The sequence below is a fragment of the Pogona vitticeps genome, chromosome ZW-PAR, assembly GCF_051106095.1.
Source record: "Pogona vitticeps strain Pit_001003342236 chromosome ZW-PAR, PviZW2.1, whole genome shotgun sequence".
Lineage (NCBI taxonomy): Eukaryota > Metazoa > Chordata > Lepidosauria > Squamata > Agamidae > Pogona > Pogona vitticeps.
The window spans coordinates 10,203,014-10,230,073 of record NC_135800.1 but is presented as its reverse complement, the minus strand read 5'-3'; the positions used below and the strand labels follow the sequence as shown (position 1 = coordinate 10,230,073).

At 47.9% G+C, this 27,060-nt stretch overlaps 1 protein-coding gene across 1 annotated transcript in view; it reads right to left on the bottom strand.

Annotated features, from left to right (window-relative positions):
• Positions 1-22,457, bottom strand: part of TNC (tenascin C) — a 66,107-nt gene extending 43,650 nt beyond the window's left edge. The window contains 2 exon segments of the mRNA XM_072984546.2: positions 1,676-2,258; positions 21,883-22,457. Of these exon segments, the coding sequence (XP_072840647.2) occupies positions 1,676-2,138 (463 nt within the window). The 5' untranslated portion in view covers positions 2,139-2,258; positions 21,883-22,457.
• Positions 22,458-27,060: the final 4,603 nt, after the last annotated feature.

The window sequence follows — 27,060 nt, the reverse complement described above, 5'->3', positions numbered from 1 at the left end:
GGACTAAAACGCCCAGAAGTCTTCACCACTAACTTTGCTGGCCTGGATTTATGGGAATTGTAGTCCAGCTAGGGACCCAAGGTCGGGAACCACGGGATTAGTGGATCACCCCGATTATGTCCCTCATTTCTTCTAAGGCCCACACTCCCCTCCTTCTTAATTCCCATTCAAATCGGAGAAAGTTCTGAAATTAAATCATGAAAATCCATTCTATGATATGTTTGCCATATCTACAGATACATCTGAAGATGAGGTTGAACCTCACCACTGGAGCACACTCTGCGTTCTCCTGTTGTAAGGTTGGTAGAGGTGGGTTTACTCCAGTATCAGGCAGACAGTGACTCTGTTCTGGGTCTTAACCCGACCTCCATAGGAGCTTTCCAAAGCAATGAGCTCTCCTTGCCCCAAAGAGGCTCAGAACCTTGGGCACCCTCCTTGGAAGTTCGGACTAAAACCTGAAGCAGACTTGCCAAGCCCCCCGGCAGCCTTGGGGATCCCTGTCTGCCTCCTGTAAGTTTCCTTTCCCACCCTCTGTAGGTAAAGCTAGAGATGAAAACCAGCCGGAAACCACAGAGAGCTTCCTCTGCATCAGCATGAACCCTATTTGGCAAGCTGGACCCACAGCGTGGCTTGGTGCGAGGTGGCTTCCCATGTTTTGATCGCCAGGAACCGTGGCAGTGATACCTGAAACTGTCCTTTAACAAAACATGGACCAGTCTTTTTCTGGCAGCCCATGCGGAGGGAAATGGGGACATCAACACACCCAAGGAATGGAAAGGAATCCTATATTGTAGATCAGGAGAAATATTTTTATGGGATACAAACAGAGAAGAGGGTAATGATCTGGCCAAGTATTACACCTTTGAATACACCATTGCTCAGTGTAAAAGCTTTGAAGCCCAGCTCTGCCTCATGAGCTGCATTAGCAAGCTGGATGCCGCAAGAAACCATCGGCACCCCGCTGTTTCAGGCACAGATAAAGAGCTGGCACATTGCAGAGTGCAGGACTCTTAACAGGATTCATTATGGACTTCCCTTCTAAACCGTGAATGTTTTATGCATTCTGGATTCGGGCTGTGTTGGAAGGCTCTTGGGAAAAGTTCGTCTAAAATGCGAACATGTATTATTAATGAAAATCAATGTATAAAATGCATATACTTTATGCCCATTATCTACCAGTTGACTTTCCCCAACACTTTCTTAAATCTGCCCTTCTTTTTTGTCCTCCTCATTCGTGCAGACGGAAAATCTTTCAGGTCAGTGGGTCCCGACCTTGGGTCCCCAGATGTTCTTGGACTACAACTCCCAGAAAGCCTGACCAGCGCAGCTGGGGACCCAAGGTTGAGAACCACTACTCTAAATGAGTGACCCTCATCCTTCAACCCTCCAGATGTTTCAGCATGGCCAGCTGCATAGGGGCATGGAAGCTGCCATTCCAAAACACCCCAGATACCTAAAGGATGAGAAAAACTTCTCGGTCTAATTGAAGACTGCCCTCCTTCCTTGAAAGTTCATGGGTATCAACAGGATACTTTGCTTGAGCAATTAGATTGGTTAATGAAGTCCCTGCTTACCTCCCTGCAGCCAATCACAAAATAAAGCCAAGCTAAATGGCAACGTACACAAGGAGGCCAGCACACTGTAGAAAAAAGAGATGTCTTTTCAGTTTCCTTACCTTCCACGTTTTGTCCACTAGGGCAGCACCCAGCACCACTACCACACTGATCTCGTAGAGAGGACACCAGGCCCTCCAGTTCTTCCAGCCTGCTCAACAGATCCTTGATATCTGGGGCCGCCGCGCAACCACAAGCCCGGCGAGGGATGTTTATCCTGTGCGTGAAGACAATCTGGTTCTCCTCATTCAAGGTGTGCTCCTGGTAGTGTTTGCTGGGCTCTGTCTGAGTTTTGAGTTCGGAGTCCCCGCTGGCCGGGTCTAAGTCCACAGAACAAAGGGAGCCCACTGGAACATTGATATTGTAGACATGGTTGAAGACCACGGGTTGGTTGTCTTCGGGCAACGTCATGTTGATCCCGGTCTCCCTCTTCTGCCGAATGATTCTCTTGATGAGTCCTCCGTTAATATCTTGAGGGGACAGAGACATGGCCAATAAAGCCAGAAACCAGGTAGGGAATCCCATATTGAGGCTTAGTTCCTGTGCAATACTCTAACGTTGCTTTGTGTTCACAGTCAAAAGCGGAATAAGAAAGCCACCCTCAGATGAGACAAGATCATCCAGTTCTCCTTCCTCTTCTTGCACCTGCAATAGTTGAAATGACAATACAGTGAGCCAGCTTCTCTATGAAACCAAAGTCATGGCAGTGCCGTGACCTCCAAGGAAGAGGACAGCTGGAAATGAACAAGACCTTCAAGCTGCTGGTTTGGAGGAGGGAACAGAGGCAGTGCCTTAACTATGGTGAGATTCCATCTCCTGGGGTCTTGTGGGTCTTCATAAGAACCTGGGTTTGAGCCTGGGAAGAAACATGGGACTGTGATGGGTGAGGGATGACTCAACTAGATTCCAGATCTTAGTCTCTGAGCCCACATCTAATTGTTATTTGGGCTCACCTTGTGTTCCTTTTTATGGAAGCAAGACATAAGATGTCCCCCTTCCATTCTCATCTTAGAACTGCAGAGCTGGAAGGGACCCTATAAATCATCAAGTCTGGTCCCTGTCAAGTAGGCCCATGGGGGGGGGGGTGAAGTCAAACTCCCAACCTCTGGTTCTGCAGAGAGACCTTAAACTACTGAGATATCCAGCAGTTCTTAATCATCTCAGAAGTGCACAACTGGAAGGGACCCTATGGATCATCTAGTCCGGCCCCTGTCAAGGAGGCCCAGGGGGGAATCGAACCCCTAACCTCTGGCTCCATAGCCAGAGGCCTAAACCGCTGAGCAATCCAGCAGTTAAAGCACTTTATCTTAATGCTGTGATCACATGCATAACGTTGCAGTCATCTGTCCACACCCTGAATATGCTTAGATGCCTTCGACAAGATGCAACTGTGTTTTCCCCCATTCAAGCACATAAAGCCTTGGTTTCTAAAGTGAGCCCCTCTTTGCACACAGACTTGGATAGCCCCAGAGACTTGGAGGTCACCGATCCTACCGAGATCATGCTCGCCTTGCGCCAGTCCTAACCTTTGGCTCCATAGCCAGATGCCTAAAGCACTGAGGTCGGTAGACTTGACTTTTCTCCCTATCTCTAACTGTTAGAGGAGGCTGAGAAAACAGGACAGGACTGCTCCAAAATCACCAAGTGGGCTTCATAATTCAACAGGAACAGCTACTTGACTCTCCAAAGCGGCCAGACACTTACAGGAAACCACTGAGCTTCCAGTTACAATAATCTGTTGTATCAAGGGACGACAAGATCTCTCTCTCTCTCTCTCTGTCTCCACACACACACACCTTCTGTGTGTCTTTGGCAGCCCACTTCAGCTCCTCAGGATGCCTCCTTTCTCTGATAGATTCCAAAGTGCCAAACAACTTGATGTGGGAACCGGGAGAAGCTGGTGAGGTCAGCTCCACTCAGGCGTGATGCGACGAAATGCAAGGGACCTCTGTAGGGCAAATTAATAGAAATGCACAGTGGCATCCAGAGTGTGTGTCTCTCTCCCCCCCTTTCCCCACAAGGAACAGCTTGCAATGGCTCGCCCAGCTCAAAGAAATTCTCCTGGCGGCGCAGTCCGTGGCCAAAAAGCTCTGGGCCTTGGGCCATCTCCTGGAACTCGAGGGAGTGGAGAGAAAGTGGAGGGGTGGGGGTGGAGAACTGTGATTTTGCTCTCTTTCTTTGAGAGTTAGCTGTTGAGAAAGTTGTGGCTCCTGACACAGCGGGAGTGAGAAGAGTTTTGATGCCCTTCTGCTATGTTGGCGCCACCGTTTTTTTTATTTTTTCTGAACTGGCAACACAACTGTGCTTTTTGAACTCTATTGGGTGGAAAATGCCCTTATTCTGATGACAGGAAGGTGCCTTTTTACTCAACTCCTCTTCTCAGAGAATGGAGACATGTGTGTGTGTGTGTGTGTGTGTGTGTGTGTGTGTGTGTGTGTGTGTGTGTGTGTGTGTGTGTGTGTGTGTGTGTGTGTGTGTGTGTGTGTGTGTGTGTGTGTGTCGGGGGGGGAAGGAGCCCAGGATCTGGCTGAGGTGGAAAGACTTCAGACACTGAGTTAACCGTGCCACCCTGTCTGCTTTTAATCCAGCTTTGAATGGATATAACTGTCTCCTACGTGGAGCGCTACCTCCTTGATATATTTGACTTGAGGTTCTACTATAACAAAAGAGTGATGATGAAACCGGCAGCTGCAAATGCTTCCACTTTTCCCAATCAGCAGCCCTTTTAGTAAATAAAATGGTTGAATCTCTTCCTTTCACCTTGTCTAATCAACACAAAGTCCTGAAATAAAACCACAGTTAGGGTTAATCTTGAGCTCGGACACGATTGGTCCCAAAGGGAGGTGGGGGGGGGGGAAGCTGTGTGTGGCCAGATCCTTTGCTGAGGGTGTTTTGGGAGGAATGTCAATTCATCCCATTGTTTATATGACGGGCTGATGGGCAGGCTTGGGTTGGGTTTCGGAGACATTCACAGCACGAAGCCGTCAGGAAGGAGAAAGAGGAGCCTGCTTCTGAATAAATAAAGAGGAATTTGATTTGTAACTGTGAAAAGAAATCCCAACTTGTTCGTCATACCAAGATTTGGAGCGTCGAAGCTGAGAGGCTATAGATGGCCTACGTCTTAACCCCTACTAGCCTATGGTGAAGATAAGATTCAAACTGTAGGTCCTTCAACAGAGTGGAACCCGAATGCGATGCTGGTAGTTAGGAGGAAAGTATTAATGTGGTCCTAGTCAGAGGAGAATGTACTTTGATGATTTACAAGGCTTCTGTTCTCCAGTCCCCCTAGCTCTGGATGGTCTACATGAGCTGGAGATGTCGAAGGTCCCTTGAAGAATCAGATACGGGCATGTTCTTCCCCCTGGCCCATTTCTGCCAAAAATTACTTCAAAGCTCCAGCCTACAAGGAATGTGCTCTACCAATGAGTGACATCTCTCTCAAAAAGTAGACGTCCGGAGCCAGATCAAGGATGAAGAACTGAAGGTGCACCGGATGGTTTTGGCTGAAAATAACCCCAGGCTATCATCATTGACCGTGCTGGGTGAGGGTGGCAGGAGCTGTCGATTAAATCATCCCACAGGAGCAAAGATTCCCCTGCTCCTGGTCAGCGGCAGCTGGTGACTCCAGCCCGAAGGGGGCAGTGAATCCATTTCAGGTTTTAGCCATAACTTTACAGGAGTGCTCTGATTTGCTGAGCCCTTTCCCCGACCTAAGGTTCAGCACCATGGAGAGCTCGTACAGCATTCAAATCAATACCCCAAATGAAACCATTGCCACAACCATGTTGTGAAATCATTGACCTCCATCGGTGCTGGGTTACATGAACCAATAATGTATATCCCCAGCATTAAGCACTTCTATTTCCAAGGTAGATGGAAGAGTTGATTTTTAAAAATGAATGCAGTGAGTATCCATGCTCTTCTGCTTAATGTATTTCCATAGACTGCATGGCAGAGTCAACACATTGTCCCCATCTTCTAAGCTTGTTTGATATTGTTTTCCTCCATCTCTATCCACCCTGTTCATTGGCCAGAATGTTACAACCACGACAGTGGCACACGTCTCATCTGCCCTCTCCTAGTATTGATGCATCTCCGGTTTAAATATCTCATTTAGTTGGCCACAACTTATGGGCCACTAGCAGAGTTTACATGAGATTAAGCACCAAGACATGAGCAGTGAGTAACTAATTCTGCATTAAGAAGGCCAGTTGCTTGTCCAAACACAGCTTAATTTGTTTTCTTATTTCCACAAGTGAATTATGAGGAGCACACTGATGCTTGTATTTAGAGAAGCTTGACTTTTTCCAAAATCTGGCTGGCTAAATATAACCATTACCTAATGCAGTCTTTGGTGCTACTTACTTAAACACTCAACTCAGCACAAACTGTGTGTTTATGGAGCGATCAAAGCTGATCTGACACAACCCAGAGCAGGCAAGACAGCCACGCTCACGCTGGATGGCCTTCAGCTGCGAAAGTCTCAGCTTCGTGAAGGGGGTCGCCAACACAGATTAGCATCAGAAATGTTTTGAAAAGACCCAACACACTTTCTGGGTAAGCATAGCCAGTTTCAGGGACATGCAAAGCCTTATGAAAAATGGGAACCCTGACTTATTAGGGGGGCCTTCAGCTCACCAAACATCACGCCCAGAGACTTGGGGGCAATTTTGCACCAAGAATGATGGGGATTTGTAAGCCCCAGTTCCCTGTTAGGCAGGGTGTAGCCCCAGAGGGAATGGAAACACCTTTCCAAGCCACCTTAAGGGCCTTTACCATGCTAGGTTTCTGAGCCTTTGGGTGGAAGGAGGGGCTCACCCAGAATGAAGGTGACCACAAGTTCTTCTAAGACCCCAATTCTGCCCGGTGATGGAGAAGTTTTAGCCTCTGGATTTCATGGCTTACAGCAGTGGTCCCCAACCTTGGGCCTCCAGATGTTCTTGGACTACAACTCCCAGAAGCCTTCACCACCACCTCTGCTGGCCAGGATTTATGAGAGTTGAAGTCCAAGAACATCTGGAGGCCCAAGGTTGGGGACCACTGGCTTACAGGACCCTTTGGCTTCCCAACCTTGGATCTCCAGATGTTCTTGGTCTGTGACTCCCTGACCAGCACAGCTAGTGGTGAAGGCTTCTGAGAATTTTAGTCCAAGAACATCTGGGGACCCAAGGCTGGGAATCACTGGTTTAGTCAGTAATGGTAAACCAAAGGTGTTTCTGGCATTTGAGAAATGAAGGTGGCTCAGCAGTTAAAGACATGGAGAGTTCCATGAAAGGTCCCAGTTCTAATCCATACAGAGCCATAGGATGGCCTTCTGCGCCCTCCAGTCCCACCCAGAGCAGGAGACTGATGTGCCTGGCACAATTATCCCGATAATTGGAGCAACCCCCAAAGAACCGAAACATGGACAATCTTCCATGCAGTAATTATGCTTTTCTGTCGGAAGGAATACAGCAAAGGAGAACCTTGGGCCAGTTCAAGGACTGAGACCCAAAGCTAGTGGGCCATAAAACACATGTAGAGGTCAATGGAGCAGCATTTCCCACATTCCCATGGGATCCCTTTCCCATGAGCCACTGGGCATGCAATGTTGCAGTCAATCTATGATCAGGCATGGAAAGGAGCCTCCTTACATGGTGAGGAAACCTCACACAGCAGCTCTTGTGCAACCCAGTAAATCAGTGGTTCCCAACCTTGAGTCCTCAGCAATATTCCCTCTAATTTCTTCTTGTACTACATGGAGCTCTGTCTCCCCCTGCATGTGGTGTTCTACCCACAACCAGAAGCAAATCAGCAGCAACATCAATCTGGCTGCACGGGATCGATGCAGTGCTGAGCGCCCACATACACACCACTTAGAGGGAGCATTGGTCTCCAGATGTTCTTGAACTCATACTCCCAGAAATCTTGGCTCATGGTGAAGGCTTCTGGGAGTTGCAGTCCAAGAACATCTGGGAGCCCAAGGTTGGGAACCACTGCAGCGATTGAATAAAATTTGGGCCCCATAAGTATTGTTTTGGTCAAGATTTTGTCAATTGTAGCCCGTCGCCAGCTTCCTCGGGACACAAGTGAGCAGCAGCCTGGGAAAAGTAGTAATAAACGTGTAAGTCTCAAGAGTGACACAAGATCCTTCTTCAAAATGAAAAGCATTCTTTGGATCCGGGAGGGTTCCAACTTTCAGCCACCTCCACTCAACTGGGGAGCATCATGAAGTGCAAGGAGAGCATACAGGGGAAGAATGGAAAAAAAGTGTTACATCCTGCACCAGCTGATTCCCAGGATGGAAACGGTCACATGACAACACAGAGCCAACACATCAGGAGGGCACTTAACATCTCAGCAGGAATCAAAGAAAGTCAGCTAAATAAAGCTCCTTGTGTGATTTGCAGGAAGGCACAAAAATTTGAACTGCCGAAGCAGGAAGAGTGACAATATGTCACACCGACGGCCAACGTTTCCTTCACAGGGGCAAAAGCCATTGCTGCCGCCTTATTCATATTTCCAGGGCCTGACCAAAGCAGCCTCCCACCCCACACCCCACCGGGCAGACCTGATTTAGAGAAAATCTATAGATTAGAAGCATCAGGTCGCCTCGGCACAATGAGCAGCCACCATCGGACCAAGGGTGGAAAGGGCAAACACGGCACTAAAAATGGAAACAGCGCTGTGGAAACTCGAGCTCAAAATGACTCCCTGGAAAGCAAAGAGAAATGGATTTTCCCCCCTCCAACAGCTAATCTTGGGATCTGTGTGTTCAAACGCTTCATCCTTTGGTTTCTGCAACTTATTGTGGAGTTCTGTGTTTTTCTGGGTTAACAGTTCAATCTGCCTGTATGAACCTCTTCTTTCTCCCAACTGGTAGCGCTTCCTTCCCCTTATAACGGGGTTGGTTGGTCCCGGCCGATGTTGGCAGGGAAGAAGTCACCGCACAGATCCAGGGGTGACAGACAAAGACATGGAAGAGCAACAGGAAATATTCATGCATAGCCAAACAGACCCATCTCCCGGCTAATGAAAGGAGCCAGGCACACTTTCAGACAGAAGCAGCAGGATGGAAAGAGATGTGGGAGAGCTGATTCTCATCTCTGATAAGGATGTAGGCAGAAGTGGGGTGGGCGGGCTGGGGGGGATAGCCTGACCCAGAGGTGGGAGCAGCACTCCACTTACCTTAATGGACCAGCACTCCAAATCAGGAGCCCAATTAACATTTACTTTATCTAAATTATTAAAGACTTACTTGTTTGCTAACGTGTTTCATCCAAAGTCCAGCTGCTCCTCCCAACAGTAATACCCCAACTGAACCGAGGATTGAATGATAAGTCCACACTTATAAATCACAACCCTCCTCTATGTCGCAGTCCTGAAACAGCATGTCAAGTCCATCGCTGGTGATGGTGACCATCTTTTTCTGGGTATAAAGTCTTGAGAAGCAGTTGCCCAGTCCCTTCTTCCGGTGGCCCTGTGGGACCACCATGCCCTTGGTCTGAGGCCACACAAGAGGCAGCAGGACACTCGGGAGAGGTATAGTGGACCTTCAAACTCCTGGCCCCTGATTGGGAGCCAGGAACTCCAACCCACCGAGGCAAGCCAGTGACATCATGAACCAGTGAAGGGCGAATTCAAAAGAAGCTGGTCAACTTCCCTTTGAGTTACTGTTGCACACCAGTAAAAGGATTAGCCGACACAAGATAATAAAGGAAGGGAGGAAGGTGCGCAGGTGAAAGGATGCTGGCTGACTCTTCTGGCCCACTGGGTGGCATCAAAACTCCACCCTAAGTCCCCGCCTTCAACTCCTTCACTCCATGGACCTCTGAACCCATCTGCAGGTCTCACAAAGAGTCTAAAAGGTGGTTCTAAATCCATACTAGGCTATGGATCATCCGATCAAGGAAAGTGCTCGTTGGCTACCATTCCACGGCTTCCTTTTGCTTGCTAGCCATGTTTCTATATAGGGCAGTTATAGAAATGGTATCTCACTCCGCACCATGACATCATCCTCGGGAATCCCGAGATTTATAGTTTGGGGAGATGCCCACATTTCTATGCTCGACAGCTTTGGTGAACTAACCTTAACCACAGCAGGGACCTCTCAGGACTCCCCCAAATATACAACTCCCAAGATTCCAACAGAGGGGGACGCAACATTTAAAATGGGACCAAACTGGTATAACTGTGCAGTGTAGACACACTTCAGATCAGGCTGAATTGACACCCCTTTGGTTTGGATATCCAAAACCAGCCCAAATCTCCACAGTTTCACCAAAAGCACCACTATTCGCTTCTCTGACCTGACCTTCTCCTTCATTCCCCATCATCTATGATCTCTACAGCTTGGCTGCTTAAGGATGATGGGTATTGCCACCTAGCACAATCTGGACAGCCGGGGAGGGCTACTGCTGGCGTTTCAGGAGAGTCTTCCTGAGCACCCCAACTTCGCATGATGTTTCATTCCCTTCCCCACCCCCCTCGCCATATGACCGGCTGGAAAATAACCAACATCCTCTTTCTAAACTTAACTTTTGGAAAGTTCCATTGCCAAGTCACACACGGACGGGGCTATTTCCACCCCCCCAATTCAATGACTTCATTTTGGATTCTGGCAAACCCTTCCCAGCCCCAGCTTCGTGCTTATAGGGCCTGTACATCTCTGCTTCTCTCTCCCAAATAAATTACAGACCAAATGTAAATTTTAAACATAGGGCTGCTGTTTCGCTTCCAGAATCTTTCGGGTTTCATCCAAAACACACTGAGCCATAGATTCCAAAGAGCCCTTTCTGGAAAAATGGGTGGCAGCTCCTCTCCTCTCAAAATAATAATAATAATGTATCAGTCATTTTACTGAAGTGTTATGGATCTCGAATGGTCTCTCCTTACTATGGACGAGCATAAACGTTTGTAGCTTATTGCCTGATATAATGGCCAGGGATTTACTCAGAAGTGTTAATTGGGTATATTGGTCTCTATTTGGAAAAAAAAACATGGAAAGAAAGAGAGGAAGTCTATTTTAGGACAGTGGCACCCAATTTTGGCTCATCAGGTGTTCTTGGACACCTCCCAGAAATCTTGGCCAGAGCACCTTGTGGTGAAGGCTTCTGGGAGTTGTAGTCCAAGAACATCTGGGGACCCAACATTGGGTTGACTTCAAGAGAGGCATACCTTCTCCACCCCTTTGAACCACCAACCCTGATGGGGATGATGGGGATGACCATCACCGCCAGGAGGGCTTTCTCCTCATCCACACAGCAACGTTGGATCCTTCTGCGACTACACCCAACAATCATCTTCTAATCCAAAGTAGCCCACCCATTTCCAGACTGGAAGTTAGAGGCCTCCACACACCAACAGAACAAAGTAGAGAGAGCACCACGTGTTCTGTGGCTGGATCTCACTGAAGCTGTTGGCCTAACCTCGCGGCGGTGTAGGGAAGTACTCCTGAAAGAGGTCCAGCGCCTTAGAGGTCTCCTCTGAGGTTCATATGAAGAACCGGAGCGGATCCTTCCCTCCTACGCCATCAAAGCCTCCCGCCTCCAACGGGCTCGTGCGATGGCTTCATTTCAGCCCCGCTGTGGGATTTCCACTCCACTAGCATCGTGTTTGATTTAGGACTCTCTATTTAACTTCACATGTAGTTTAGCCCCGAGGGATACTTTGCCAGAAAGCGAAAGGAGGGGGGTGGTGGTTTTTAACTCTTCTGCACTTAACTGCAACTCAGAAGTCCAATTAACACACTTGCGCATTGAACTAGAAGGGCTCCTCAATATAGCGCCGCGGCACCAGACAATGCTCAGCGTGCGATTGTATGTAGCAGGGAGACCTTATAAATTGCCTCGCTTTTCATTACATTTCCACATAGCTTCACAAGTGATGGTTCTGGACCTTCTTCCCTGGATTCCTGTGCCCTCAGCGTGAGAGTCTTAAAAACTATGAGACATCCCCCTCCCATATGAGGAGCCTACAGACATGATTCTCTCGTGAGCAAGGTTTTTCCCCCTCGTTAAATAATTCTTATTTTAGCCGGCCTTCCATCTCTCCCCGCTTACTGCTCCTCTGTCCTTGGTACTGGGATATTTAACATCTGAAGGAACAAGCAAACATCTTTCGCTAAAACTCCTGAGACTGCAGAAGTGGTTCCTAGAAGTCCCGAATTAGTAGCCCGCGCACGCCCGCTGCGAGACTGCAGCCTGGCCTACTTCTGTCACATATGGTGAAATCAAGGATTTGCCTTTACTTGGAAGCTCTGGGAAGGTGGACACATTGGCCTGTCCCAGAGAGCCCTCTTCTCGCCCAGCCTCCCCACAGGAAAAGTTAGGAGGGCAGAGAAGACATGCAGTCACCTATAGACCTTCTCAGAGGGGCAGATGAAGTCTGAAAAACAGGACCAGAGGTAGGAAAAAATTTGGAGGTGGGAGTCTTTGTTGGAGTCATTTCAACCTCCTATGTATGCTGCCTTTAGTAGGTTTGGTTGGGTTGAGGTTCAAAGCTAGTGAATGACACAAAAAAGGGGTGGTCTACTTTTAGGGGACTTGAAGCTGATTCTGCTCTGCACTTAAGAGGGTTTTTTTAAAAGCCAAAATTCTAAACTCTGCAAAAGGCCCAGCAGTTTTGACCTTCCAGGTATTTGGGCCTGAATCCCCCTCAGCCTCCTCCAGTACAACCAAAGGCAAAGGATGATGGGCGTTGTCATTCAAAACTGCTGGGGGAAAACCTGTTCTTGCTATTCAACAATGGGATCAAGTAGATTTTCATGGGGGCCCTGTTTGCGGACTCTTTGTCCGTCCATCATAGCAATGTCTACCTTCACTGGCCCAAACACGGGAGGCCTACATATCTCATCATTCCCAGCATCCTGATTGGGGATGATGGGATATATAGAGGAACGATTGTGGGTAGGACCGATGGATTGAAGCCATTCCTTAGTTTAATGGCAACAGATTTCCAAGCTTTTGGGTGGAAGCCTTTACCGGGCAAGGGGAACGAGGTCAGCTGACCTAAAACCTTGAAACAAGAGCAGAAATTCATCAGCACCCCGATGAATCTCCTGCTCCCAGACTGGGTTTCTACAACAAGCAGCTATAAGAGCAATTTGATGCTATAAATGGACATGTAAAAATGAGTCACCAACAGAAGCATGATCTCCGGGGCCAGAGGAGTAATATTTGTGTTCTTACTCAGAGCAAGAGGTTTTATTTCGAGCAGTGCCTTCTGTTTGACGGCTGACAAGTTGGAATGGATTCAGAAAAAAAATCTCCAAGGAGTTTCATGACTATTTTTTATAAATTTTTGGAGAAGTTGAAGACAATACGTTTATTTCAGGTGTGTGTGTGTGTGGGGGAAAGGCATGTCAGATAGGCCAGGATGTGGTTCCCCCCCCCGGTTTAGTCTTGTTTTAATCACACATTTCCCGGATTAAAATTCTGACACAAGGGAAAGCAAAACAAAGAGATTTGCAGATCCCACGAGGAACTCATTAACAGATCGTGTTGAATCGTTTCGGGGTGTGCAAAACACACTTAGCTCCAGTCAGCATGGCACACCCCTTGCTCCTATACACGAGACAGAAGAAGATATTGCTATCATCCGCCCCTGTCGCAGGCTGGCTGAATGACTCAGTGGGTTGGAGCATCTGGCTGTGGAGCCAGGATTGAATTCCCCACAGTGCCTTCTAAGAGAAAAGCCAGTGTGTATATCTTTGCGCAAGCAACGTAATAATCATCCCAGTGTGCCACCAGGAAAAGGGACCTAGTAAATTTCTCCTTGAAAATGCTGGGAAGGGCACCATGAGACAGAAGCAACTTGACAGCAAACCATTATCATTCCCCTTGTAACAAGTGCAAACTTTTTAGGGGTAACATGGTCTTGAGGATCAATTAAGATCCATTAGGTTTACAAAAGACCCACCCCTGACTTGTCATCTACACAGATTCTTAAATTTCTGGACTCTCCATGGAGCCACAGCTAGGAGACGGACGTCTTGCAGAATTCAGAGTTGACCACTATGCTACCGTTTACCCTCTCTTCACCATCCAGCCAACCTGGGAATCGAGGCAGAAGCTGGCTGAGGAAATTTCACTGTCTGAGAAAGCCCAGCAAATGACATTGAGCCAGCGACCTGAATCAGAAGCCCCCTTGTACCTGATTTGAGCACCCAAATCATAAAAAACCTGCCAATTTGTTGTTGCTCCTGGGGATAAAAATCTCCCCCCCTCAAACAACAAATCAAATTAGAAACAAATGTTTTCCTGGTTCCCAAATTGTGGGAAGCCCAACCCAGAAGCACAATCAGTTTCTTCCCACTCTTGCTGCTTTCAGGAAGGGCGTGAAAACACGTCTTTTTGTCAGCCATCTTCCTACAGGCACAACGATATGATAATGATGACAGCAATGATGATGATGATATAACATCATGAGACAGAGAAGACTGTCTGCCTCTCTCTCTCTCTTTCCACCTGGTAGCAAATTATTCTAAGAGCTAAGCTGCTGCTTAGCTGGCTGGATCTCCCAGCGATCGAGGTGTCTGGCTGTGGAGTCCAAGGTTGGGAGTTCGAATCCCCCACACTGGGCCTCCAGGGGGAAGAGCCAGCCTGGGTGGCCTTGGGCCAGCTGTGCCGCGGTCCCAGGGCACTCCCCAGAAAGCCCTAAGTCATAAGTCAGAATTTACTTGATGGTGCATCATCATCATCATCATCATCATCATCATCATCATCATCATCGTCATCGTCATCGTCATCGTCATCGTCATCGTCATCGTTGTTGTTGTTGTTGTTGTTGTTGTTGTTGTTGTTGTTATTTCTGTGTATAAGACACCCCTCACTTTTCTAATCCAAAATTAAGAAATCTAAGTGGGGCTTAGCAAGTGTAGGGGGAAAGGGATCAAAGCGCTGCAGGGTCGCTTTGATCCCTGCTTTCCCTTCCACTTGTTTTTGTTCTCTCCTTCTGTGTATAAGACAACCCTCAATTTTCAGTCTAAAGATTTTAGACAAAAGTATAGTCTTATTCATGGAAAATACGGTAATATGGCTTGACTATCTTTAGATGGCCTGTTTGCTGTTGTGTGTTGTTGTTGTTGTTGTTGTTGTTGTTGTTGTTGTTGCTATTATTATTATTATTATTATTATTATTATTATTATTATTATTATTATTATTATTATTATTATTATTATTATTATTATTATTATTATTATTATTATTATTATTATTACGCCAACGATGGCAACTTGTTCCTTACACTCCAGTGCTCCAGAACTCGACTCGGGCAAGAATTAAAAAGAACAGAAGCCTTCCCGGGACATATACCGGAAAGGTTTTACACTTGGAGAGAGGCTCTTTCCAGCCCCCCCCCACCTCCCTTCTTCTTGTCCAGCTGGAAGTGCTTAAATCTCCCTAACATTTTCCAATTAAAGGGAGAATGATTCTCACGAGAACAGGCGATGGGGCTTCTGCATAATGAAATGTATATTTTAATCTTAATTAGATGGTCCGCGTCGGTTCTCCCTAGTCATTAGTGCTGGGAGAGGGCTGAGGCGGGCGAGGGGGGCTAAGGAAGCGTTCCGGAGAGCGTTTTGGTGGTGGTGGTGGTGGGTGGGAATCCAGGGTCCCTTTTGCATTCATGGCACAGATCCTTCCTGCCAGACAGACACCCCCTTGTTAGGGAGAGAGCTGGCCCACCCCCCCTCACTTATTGACATCACGTTACAGGAGGGAGATGTGAGGATTTCCTGGATGCCTGCCCGGGGTTCTCATTTTCCCCACATGTGGAATGAGTTTGCCCACCGGCCAGAAGTGTCTGGAGGTGGAGGATGGGGGGGGGGCGAGAACATTTCAACTAGACTGGGAGTACCTTTAAATACAGGAACAGAGGGGGCTTCTGCTCTCTCCCGTTGCACCCGTTCAGCAGGTGGAAACACAAACAGAACTGGTCTTGGTTCCATTCCTTTCCTTCCTTGGCTTACTGTAAGCTGCCCATCAAAAGTCAATGCGCACTTGTGTGCGTGGGTGTGAAAGAGACATGTGGCATAGTGGTTAGAGCACCGTAGCTGAGCACAGGAAAACCAGATTCTATGTCTTCACTGAGACACGACACTTTCTTGGTTGATCTTGAGCTGATCGCTCTGTCTCACCCTGGTTGACCTCGGAGGGTTTCGGTGAAGACAGAATGGGGCGGGTGGGTGGCCGTGAGTTCCTTATCATCATCACCATCATCTTAGAATGGCAGAGCTGGATGGGGCCTTATGGACCCAGGGGGAATCGAACCCCCAACCTCTAGCTCTGCAGCCTTGGAGATAAAGTAACCAAAGCAATACAGGAATGGTTTTTTCTTTCTGTCTGAGGATGATGGGAATTGTACTGCAAGACAGCTCTGCTATATTTTCTCCCAGAGCCGAGTGAGAACTATTAGTTTGCGGAAGTATTTTAAGCTCATTTGTTCGATTCTCTCTCTGGGCGTCCCTGACTGGGGCTGGACTAGAGGACCCCCGAGGGCCCCTTCCAGCTCTGGAGTTCTAAGATTATTCGATTATTAAAAATGCACCTTCTCAACTGGCCTGTATCTAAGGGAGACGAAGCAGCAAAATAATAAACTAGGCTTCTACCGGTTGACTGTTTCACAGCTTGTCATAATCCTAAAAATATAATTTATCCCCTCAAAAGCCAAGAAATCTCAGTTTTGAGCAAAGGAAATGTATGTTTTTAACCCCGCAAGTTTGAGAACTTCTGGATGTTCAGCCTCTCACAGGCCACATCTTTATGGCCCACATCCTGCATCTGATATACAGCCTGACTGGACTGTGAGGTCTATATGTCAATCAGATGTTCCCACAAAGTTTAATAGCTTAGGAGTCCAATACCTTGCTAGACAGTTACCCCGCATGACAGTTTTTTCACTAGACATTGACTTTTTGCGATTGCTATAGCGATTCGCAAAACAGTGATTCCTATGGGGGAATTTCGCTGGACAATGTTTGGTCCCTGCTTTGCAAACTGATTTTCGCTAGACAACGATTTTGACAGCTCCCTCCATGCTCGCAAAATGGATGTTTTCAGGACCTATGCTTCGCAAGACAGCTATTTAAACAGCTGATCGGCAGTTCGCAAAGTGGCTTTCCTATGGCTGATCTTCGCTAGACAACGACGATTCTTCCCCATTGGAATGCATTAAACAGGTTTCAATGCATTCCAATGGGGAAATGCTTTTTGCTAAATGATGATTTGGCTAAACAGTGATTTCAGTGGCATGGATTATCATCATCTAGCAAGGCACCACTGTAAGTGGTACATGGAGCTGAGTTACTGGCTTCTCACACTCCCAGTAAAATCATGCTCTGTCACAGCCTTTCCTTGAATGCTCAGAAGATGTCTGAGTTCTTCCGCCATGTTGAAATTCCCTGCACCTAGAGAGCTAGTGCATCAGGGATAACTAAAGTAGCGCTCGCCGCCTGAGGTGCTAGATTTCCACCAGAAAGGACTTGGAGCTTGCAATTTGCGAACAGCCCAAAACTTGGAGACTCCTCTGCCGTAGTTCTGAAAATGACAGCCACCCATGAAGAAGACTATTCTTGATAGATCAAGGCACACCGATTGGAAGAACCGTCAAATTTCCATCCAGAAACAGATCCTGGACAACCGAGGCAGAAGAGCCGGAGTCAAGAGCAACAACACAGAAAGGCAAACACAGCAAGAAGAAATGCTCCTGCCAAGTTCCAAACATGGCCATCCAACAGAACTTCAGCATGAGGAGTGGCCGAGAAAAATCAAGTCTTCCGCCATGAAGGAAATGGACCCCTTGATGGGATCTCCAGAGTCCTGCAGAGCAGGAGAAGGTCTTGTCCCCATGAGCGTGTCCCGTCACTTCCGGTTTGCTCTTAGAAACTCTCCGGCCTCCCTCACACCCATCCCCACATACGTTAGCTCATCAACAGGACCAGCCCTACCCTTAGGCAGAGTGGATGCTCCTCCTCAGCCTTCCTGGCTATCTCCCTCTGTAGGACGGCAGAACGCCAAGCGCTACAGAACTCATGGTCCTCTTCGAAACTGGCCCGCCGTCACCGTCGCCTCACCAGAACAGGAGGAACACAGATTCCCGGCTCCAGCTTTTCAATGGGGGAAGGCAAAGGGGGGCACCAGCTTGTCTTTTGCCTCAGGTGGCAAAATATCTTAGGCTCGAGGTTAGCCTGGATTTCTCGGGAAGCCAACCAGCCGCCACGGCTGTCTAACCTGACGGGAAGGATAGTCAACCTTTAGAAAGGCTCCTCCCCCTCTTCCCCCCCCCCCCGGGTGTCCTTCTACTCTCCCTACACAGGCTTTTAGACAGCAGAAATGACATACGCAAGGTTTTCCCAGAGTTTAGCCACCCAGGGGAGGAAAACAATGAAATGGTTGAAGGCTCCTTCAGAATCAGGGCCTCTTGCCCCGGAACACAGACCAGCTCTATATCAGAGGCTGTGGTTCATCGTAGCCTTCTCTGTAACATAATAGCTTCCTATGTAATCATCATCATTTTAATGGATCGTTAAGTCTGACAGGGACGCACAGAGAGGAACTGAACTCCCAGCCTCTAACCCCTTGGCCAGAGACCTAAACCACTGCAATTTGGACCTAATCCAGAAGTCCTTACATAGATCTGTCAGGGAGGGCAATGCCCAAGTTCCCTACCAGTGAAATTCGTGTGGCATGCGCCAAGGAAAGCTTTTGCCTGCAGTTTCCTCTAAGTAAACCTAATCCCCTGACAAAAGGATCTCGTGATCCTAGAAGCATCTCCAGAAGTTCCTCAGAATGAGTCGGTGTCATAGGTAGGAGCACATGAAATGGGACCAATTCATTCCGTCTTCCCCTTGCAGGAGCAGAGATAGGAATGGACACTGACGTAGTACTTCCAATCTGTAATTCCTAACATCCGAGCTTAATTGAGAGAAGAAAGATGGAGAAACAAGAGTTGAGTCTAGAAGGGCAGTGGCTCTCGAGTTCTCTGGGTAGACTCTGGACTTCAACACCCAGAACCTCCGAGGGATTTGATAGACTAGCTGGGCTTTATGGGAGCTGAGAGGCTCAACTACAGTTCTCATCATCCTCGGACACCTGTTGGCCATGCTTTTGAGGATGATGGGCGGTGAGTTTTCATGACCTCTAGAGCCATCAGGTTGGGTGGAAGGCTGGCAGGACCTCACCCCCCCCGGCAGTGAATGCATTTTCAACCCCACCCTGGGGAAAAGAAAAAAACGAAAATGGATTTTCTTTCCAGAGCATCAAATTGATCCCAGCAGGCGCTATAAATAAATTACAACTTGTCTGTCTCAGACAAAGCTCGTTCGAGCCATTTCCCTCCCACCCCCACCACAAAGGAATGAAAGAAGACTCGGTCGAGAAACAGGATCTGGAAGCAAAGCATTACAAATACAACCCCCTCCATATTATTTAGGACCGGGAGTTTATCCAAGTCTACCGGGAAGCATAGGCCATGGAGTCTTAACAAGTTTTACTCCCAAGTAAATGCATCTAGGATCGAAGCCAACGTGTACTCTTGGTTGGGTTTATTTGGGCATCTCAGTAAGACAAAAATTGGCTAGTGGTGAGATGGCACTCTTACTCATAGGGAGAGTCGCTTTGTATAATTTTTTTTTAAGTGGAACTCACAGGGTGTGCAACGAAATGTTGTCGCTGGATAGATCGCTTAAGTGTGAGCTCCATTGTTCCTACAAGAATCAGTTCAGTGTGGAAGGCTAGAGGACCTCCATGATGCTTCCATCTCTACCTTCTTTCGGGTTTCCTCCCCCAAAATAAGTTCTGTGGAGGCTCAATAGGGGTATGGCCGCCGAAGGAAGAGTGGTTCACAACCATTTTTGGTCCTCTAGATGTTTGGAAGTCAAATCTCTAAAACATTGCCTATGCTGGCTGGGGCTTCTGGACTTTCTGAAACCCAAAACATATGTTTTATTTTGTTTTCCCCAAAGGCTGATAAAACAGTGGTTTGAAGACCACTATGAGAGGGACCGTTCCAATGTGCCCTGGAGACCCACCTTCTTCTTCTAGATACCAGCGGTCACTATCAGAAGCAACAGAAGCAGCCAGCTGGCCACTGTCTTCAAACCCAGCTCTATGACCTGGTGGACTTTTCCAGCAGAACCCTATCCCCCCAACATCACTGTTTTCTCCTTGCTTTCCAAATCCTTTATGTCTTTGCCTTTGGAAGCTTGTCAGCAGGGATTGAGTTGATTCTCTTGTTTATCATCCTCATTAGAGCTGCAGAGCTGGAAGGGACCCTACGGATCATCCAACCCAACCCCTCTCAAGGAGGCCCAGTAGAGGAATCGAACTCCCAACCTCCAGCTCCTCAGCCAGAGACCTCAAACCCTGAGCATGTTCAGCCGTTTGTTGGATGGAGAGTGGCACAAACGGGTTCTCTTTCAAAATTAATTTTGCCTCATTTGTTTTACTTCATTTTACAATCAATTCATTTCATACAGAGCTGGCACTGGCTTCGTCCAGAAACACGCTTGTTCTACCCACTGGATGGAAACCATGTCTTGGAAATAATTGTTTGGCTTCATTTAAAGTTCTTGACTTTTAAAAAAAATTAAGCAAGAACACTAGTACTGGTTCAAGCCCCACTTTAGAGCAAAACCTCATGGCCATCTTGAAAGCAGATTCTGCCCACGTGGTCCGGCTTAGACTTGAAGACCCATCCTGAACTAAAGCTTCCAGCCTAAGCATACTTAGAGCGTGATCACACACGTGAAATTGATTGCATTTTGGACTGCTTGTGGAATAATCTGCACTGATCTAGCTCCCCTAGACCACACAATGTACAAAGAAGTGTCTGCCTCCAAGCTGGACCTTCTTGGCCAAGTTGTTGGGCTTCTACTTGGGTGTGTGTGTGTGTGGGGGGGAGATCTTGGCCAGGGCAATCCTCTGGCAGACCACTCCTTTAAAGCAACCATTTCCATCACATGGATGTCTTTGCTGTTGTCTGATCACCCCTTTGGTTTGGGGCATGCCCTACTCACACCAACTCAGAGAGAACCAGGTCGTCCACCTCCGACCGGTGCCAGGTAAAGCAACATGGAGAAGAGCTTTACAAGAGAACAGGAAAATGTTCTGTCCATAAAATTCCACAAGCTGCCACGCCAAGCTCTGCCCACGTGGCTCATGAATCGAGGCTCCCCATGCCAGCTACTGTGGTCCATCCAGTGTTTAGTTCTTGAGATCATAAGCCTGGACAAATGTAAAGGTCAGCCTTTTAGTAGGCATGGAAGCTAACCTGGAGCTGAATAAAATTGGGGGATGACAGGGTGCTGAGCGCAGATAAAAAAAAGCTTGCTTCTAGCTTACAGCCACGGGGAGGGGGGAAAACGTCTTAAGAAATAAAGCTGTGCCACAGATCACCCTCTGCTTTTAAGAGCAAGAAAGAACGGGTGAGAGAGAGAAAGAGAGAAAGAGGGGAAGAAAGAGAGAGAGAGAGAAGAAAGAAAGAAAAAGAAAGAAAGAAAGAAAGAAAGAAAGAAAGAAAGAAAGAAAGAAAGAAAGAAAGAAAGAAAGAAAGAAAGAAAGAAAAACGGCTGCTCCAAGTCTCCTCTTTTCATCTTTCAGTCTGGAAGGCAGACACACACATTTTTCTGGACAGTGAAAAAAAAACCCTGGAAGCTGATCAGACCAAAAGATAGAAAGCAGATTCAGAGCCGAGAGTTTTACAAGATTCTTCTTCTTGCATTTTAAAATAATCCTCCCCCCCCCAATCCCTCTCTCCCCACCTTCTGCAGCGTCTGGAGAAGTGTCGATTTTGGACACCCAAGTTTGGAGACCCTCCTGGTGCCGTCCGTGCATGCTTAGGTGCACACACTCACACTCCTTGCATACGCACAATAGCCACATCGAGGAAACCCTCTCATGCGCCTCGCCCACATTGCCCCCTTCCATTGTCCGTGTCCTTTGCCAGTCTCATTGGTGTGCAGGCGCATGTGCGCAAACCCCCCCCACTCGATGATCGCCTTCAGCTCCCTTTCATTTCATTCATCGGCTCGCTCATGCATCCACAAGAGCACCATGGAAACAGAGAGCTCAGAAACCCATCTGACAGCACGCACTAGACATGCAACTTGAGAAAGTGAATGAATAACTGAATTTATCCGTCTGTCCGTCTGTCTGTCCCCCCAAGCTCAAAACGTCTCCAGGTGAAGACTTCTAGAAACTCCAAGAAACTTTTTTTAAAGAAAGAAAATAATAATTCCCCCTTCCCTCTGTCATTCATAGCAGAAGTTAGACTGTGGAAAGGAAGACTTACCTTTTAGGTAGGTGTTAGTCCGTCATGCTTTGCCCAGATCTCCAGCGAGATAATAAAAATAGGGTGTTGAGCAAGGGTGCTTAGCGGTGCTCCTTGGAGCTCTGCCTGTCACAGACGATGTTCGGTCCACAGTGGAGGTGGTGGAGGAGGAGAGCGAAAAGGGATGAGGCAGAGCGATGCTGGACAGTAAGGCAAACAGTGGTTGCAACGAACCACTTCTGCTGTTTTATAGAGCTGAGGCTGGTACTTCAGCTTATTCCACTGTAATGGGATGCCTTGGAGGGCTCTCTCTCTCTCTCTCTCTCTCTCTCTGTGTACTTTTGCACCCGGTGAATTAAAGGCACAGCTTTCCTCCAGATCCTGCGTTCCCCTATGAAGGAAACCCCCCATATATAGAGAGGAGAGCGGAGTGGGGCAAAAAAAAAAAAAAGACATTTGCATGTAATTTATGGTGGAAGGAAGAAATGACCTCCCCCTTTCCCCTCACCACTCAGGGGGTGGCTGAGTGCAGGAAAGTCAGCCCAAAGGCAGCCAATGACTCAGAGTGGGAGCATTATTCCACACACACACAGACACACACCCCAAGGGATTCGGTGTTGTTAAAAGAACACCAGATATTTCCTTATAGTTTTGTAACCGTTGGCCTCTGCCGCCACAAACCGACGGCACGCCAGATCCCCGAGGGAGCCAAGATGTGATGGGTCGCGCCGCTTAAACAGCCTGCGCCTTCCAAGTTGTGGGTGTAGAGGAATCGACAATCTGGTTGTCATTTGGGAAAGGATTGGGTCCTTCCTTGCTTTGGAGGGGGGGGCTCTCAAAAATGGGTGGTGGTCTCCACAGACCTCGTCCCTGTCTCCTTTAAATGATGAGAGTGGAGCCCGAAGACCTAACACTTGAAAAAAAAAAAGAGGTCCTTTCTGGGTGGGAATCCAGCCCTGACCAGAGGCCCGACTCCACCTTGGACTGCTTCAAGGCAGCCCCACGGCTTCCCGGCCATCTTCGCCCTGGCTGGGGTAGAGTGCTCCATTTGCAGGAGGTTCAGTTCCTCTCAACTGGACTGCTGCCCTCAAACGTGGTAGATGTGGTACACTATGTGGTCAGGTTTGGGTGGCCAGATACACTCTATTGTCCTTCAGTTCAGGGAGGCAAATATCTTGGTCCAGCCCCTCACGGAGAGGAGTGGGAGGAGGAGGCGGAAGAGGTGCCACTCAGAGAAGAGAGGGAAGCCAAGGAAAAGCCATCCCGTCTCTTCTTTGTTGCAAGGATCAGATAGACCGGATTAGGAACCCGGGAAAGCCTATCTGTGGGAGAAAGATAAGCCCATTCTTTTATTTATTTATTTATTTGTAGCAGCTGGGAGTAGACTCCTCCCATTTTCATCTTCCCTACACACACACACACACACACACACACACACACACACACACACACACACACACACACACACACACACACACACACACACACACACACACACACACACACACACACACACACACACACCACTCTAGAGATCCCATTTGTCTCACGACTCTTTGTGTCCCTTCAGAAGCCCATCCAGGCCATCTGTTTGTTTGTGTTTCACTTTTGACCCAAACGTCCAGCGAGGTGTCCAAGAAAGCCGAGGCGGAATGGTCTCTGGAAGGAGGAGGATGAGGAGCAGGACATGGCACGGATCTATCGAAGAGGGAACTAACCGGTGGGATCCATCCAAAGAGACGTTCTGCCAGTCATGTCTCATCTCAGACAGTGGTTCCCAACCTGGGGTCCCCAAGATGTTCGTGGACTGCAGCTCCCAGAAATCCTGGCCAGCACAGCGAGTGGCCAAAGCTTCTGGGAGTTTCAGTCCAAGAACATTGAACTACCTTGAGTCCTTTCGAGGAGAAGGGTGCGGTAAAAAATATTTTAAATAAATAAACATCTGGGGACCCAAATCTGGGAACCACTGATCTAAGAGAAGATGGTAGCCTAGAACACTGGTTCTTAACCTTGGGTTACTCAGGAGTTTTGGACTGCAACTCCCAGAAGCCTTCACCACCAGCTGTCCTAACTGGGGTTTCTGGGAGTTGCAGTTCAAAAGCATCCGAGTAACAAAGGTTAAGAACCACTGGCCTAGAAGGATAACAAGGCAGTCTGAGGTCTTCCTTGAGTTGGTCCATCTAGTAGAGAAAGGGATAGATAGCCAGGGAAGTCTAAAGATGACACGCAGCAGCTGCAACAACAAACTTGTCATTTAAAAATGGTCTTTATGCTTACACCAGTCTCTGTGCGCGCTCCCCATCCCATCTTTAGACATCTGAATGCAAGTCATGGGGAGAAAACAGATCTATTTTATTGATGAGCTCCTTTTATCTCCCACCTGTCTTCTGTCAAACTCAATGTCATCATCATCATCTTCGAACCACAGAACTGGAAGGGACCCTGTGGATCATCAAGTCCAGCTCTAGTCAAGGAGGCACCGAGGGGGAATCGAACTCCCAACCTCGGGGTCTTTAGCCACAGCCCTCAACCCCTGAGGTCAGTAGACTTGACTTTCCTCTCCATCCCTGTGAGTTAAGGAAGGCTGACTGGTCCAGAGTCACCTAGTGGGTTTCACCTGTATCTCCAAAGTCTTCCCTCTAACCGTGGTCTAACAGTTCCTGCCTCTGAGGTCACAGAGCCGAATGCCTGCCTCAACTCCTTGACGGACCCATGAGTCGGCCAAGTTTTCTCTCCAGTCCTCGGTGGAAAGGAGCGGACCTCCGAGATGCCCACTGACAGGCAGCCGGCCGCTGGAATTGGACACATGCCATACTCTCAGGAGATCTCCGAATGACAGGTGCAGCTCTGGACATTGATGGATGGGGGCATCGAGGAGTGATGCACCACTGGGGGGGCCTGGGGAGTTTTGACAGCTCACTTTCTGTCGGCTCGTTCCCTCCCCTTGTGCAAACCACAAGGGCTCTACAGACGTTAAACCAGATGGAAAGATCTCTTCCTCTGTGCCCCTGCCTGACCAGAGTACTAAGCTGAGCTGAGCTGATTTTTCTCAGAAAGCCTTCCTCTGAGAAAATGTCTAAGACATTGCTTTTTCCTCACACAGCCTCCAGCCCTGATGATCATTAGGCAGATGTTTCTCCAGGATTCGGCCATTTATTTTGGGTGGGCTGTCGTTTCCCCATGTCAAGAAGACCAGGTGAAAACTGGTTTATCCAAGAATCATTTTTCCATGTGCAGACATACCTTCCTGCTTTTTTAAAATGCACCATCAAGTCTATTCTGACTTATGGTGACCTTTTTCAGGGTTTTCCGGGTAGAGAGTTGACCCTTCCCTGCTTCTGGAGGCATCCTGGGATTGTACAGCTTGCCCAAGGCCACCAGGGCTGGCACTTCTCTTGGGAGGCACAGCGGAGACTCGCACTCTGGACCATACCTAAACTGAGGAGCTATCCTGCCAGCATTGCATTGATGCAAAATGGGAGAGATTCTTGAATTGCATCTAAGAAGAGCTTGGAACTCATAAGAACAGCTTTGTGGGCTCTGTATGGGCCATGGACTGCACTTTGACCATCGAGTCTTCTCCCTTGTGGGTTGGTCCCAAGGTCACGATGAGCAAGCTGAGGCTCATATAGCAATAGGCAGGCCCAGCTAGAAGCATCCAGAGCCATTTGTTAGCAAGCATCTAACAAAGTCCTGCCACACAGTTGGGTAAACCCAACGCTGAAGTCCAAGAACGATGGAGGATCAAGCTGGTCCAGTAGTAACAGCAAATAAATAAGGAGGAACTAAAACACAATCAAACTAATCCAGATTAGGATATACAACAGATGCCGTCTGGTTATAGAAAAGACACTCTACAAACTCCCAGTTCCAGGCTGAGTTTTGTGTGTCGGTGTCATGCCAGAGCCCCACCCAAGACTCAGTTGCGGGCGTTTAACTAGCCGATAACAGAGCTTGTCTGAAAGATTCTGCCCAAGGGGAGCAAAATCTCCCAGGCTCTTCCCTGGGAGGAAGAGCTTTCCCTCAATGAGATCCCTAATACTTAGGAAAAGAAGCACCTACCTACTGCAGGGGAAAAAAATGCAGAGCAATCAGGATCAATGAAATAATATGCCATTTTACTCTATCTACATGTAGGCTAATGTAATGTGATCCTGGCTTCACCCGCAGGAAAGCCAAAGTCTGGGCATCAAAATGGCTAGTTATGCTCCTGGTTACAAGAAACAGTTGATCTAGCTCCTTTTCCCAGTTACAAAGGTATGTCTCTTAAGGCAATGAATACCTGGATATACTCAGGGTGGCGCCGTATGCCCATTCTCAAACTGTCTCCAGAAGAATTGTTTCCAGCCAGGTGGCCCCCCTTTCAAATGTGCCAGGTGTCCACAGGGACAGACCAGGACTCCGGAGACCTGGGTTGACAGCAGTGCTCAGCCATGGAAACTCACGAGACAGGTGGTGCTGGGGAGACCAATCTTTACCTTGAAAAGCAACTGTGTGCCTTGGAAACACTATGTGAGGCACTACAAGTCGGATGGGATTTGATGGCACATCACACCCATCTAGAAGATACAGTCATGCCTCGCTTTATGATTGCCCCACATTACGACAAAACCGCATTACGACAATCTTTTTGCGATCGCAATTGCTATAGCAAAGCGATTGTCTAAATGGGTTTTTCACTTTACGATGTTCTAGCTTAACGGCGATTTTCCTGGAATGGATTATCGCCTTTAAGCGAGGCACCACTGTACTCACAGATTTTCTTGTTATTCACCAAAAGGGTGTCTCGGCATATCCAGATGCTCATTAAAAAGTTGGTCTAATTGGTACCTTTATATCCATCTACAGAGAATCCTTCTTGGTCAATTGCTTTGTTCTTCTCCAACTTTGGTCGTCTCCCCATCCCTGCTCATGGCCTCCGGGTCTGTTTTCAGCGTGCAAATAGGCTGGCAAATTTTGGCGGGTGTCCATTCAGGTTCAGTGCTAATTCCTTGGAATGTGTGTGTGTGTGTGTGTGTGTGTGTGTGTGTGTGTTTGTGTGTGTGTGTGTGTGTGTGTGTGTGTGTGTGTGTGTGTGTGACCAAGGCATCTTTCATCAACCCATCCTGCTGCTGACTCAGCTCTTTGACAGGACAAACCCCCACCGTGATCACAGTAATTTAAAAGCTAGCTTTTGGTTAGCAATAAACCCTGACCCGA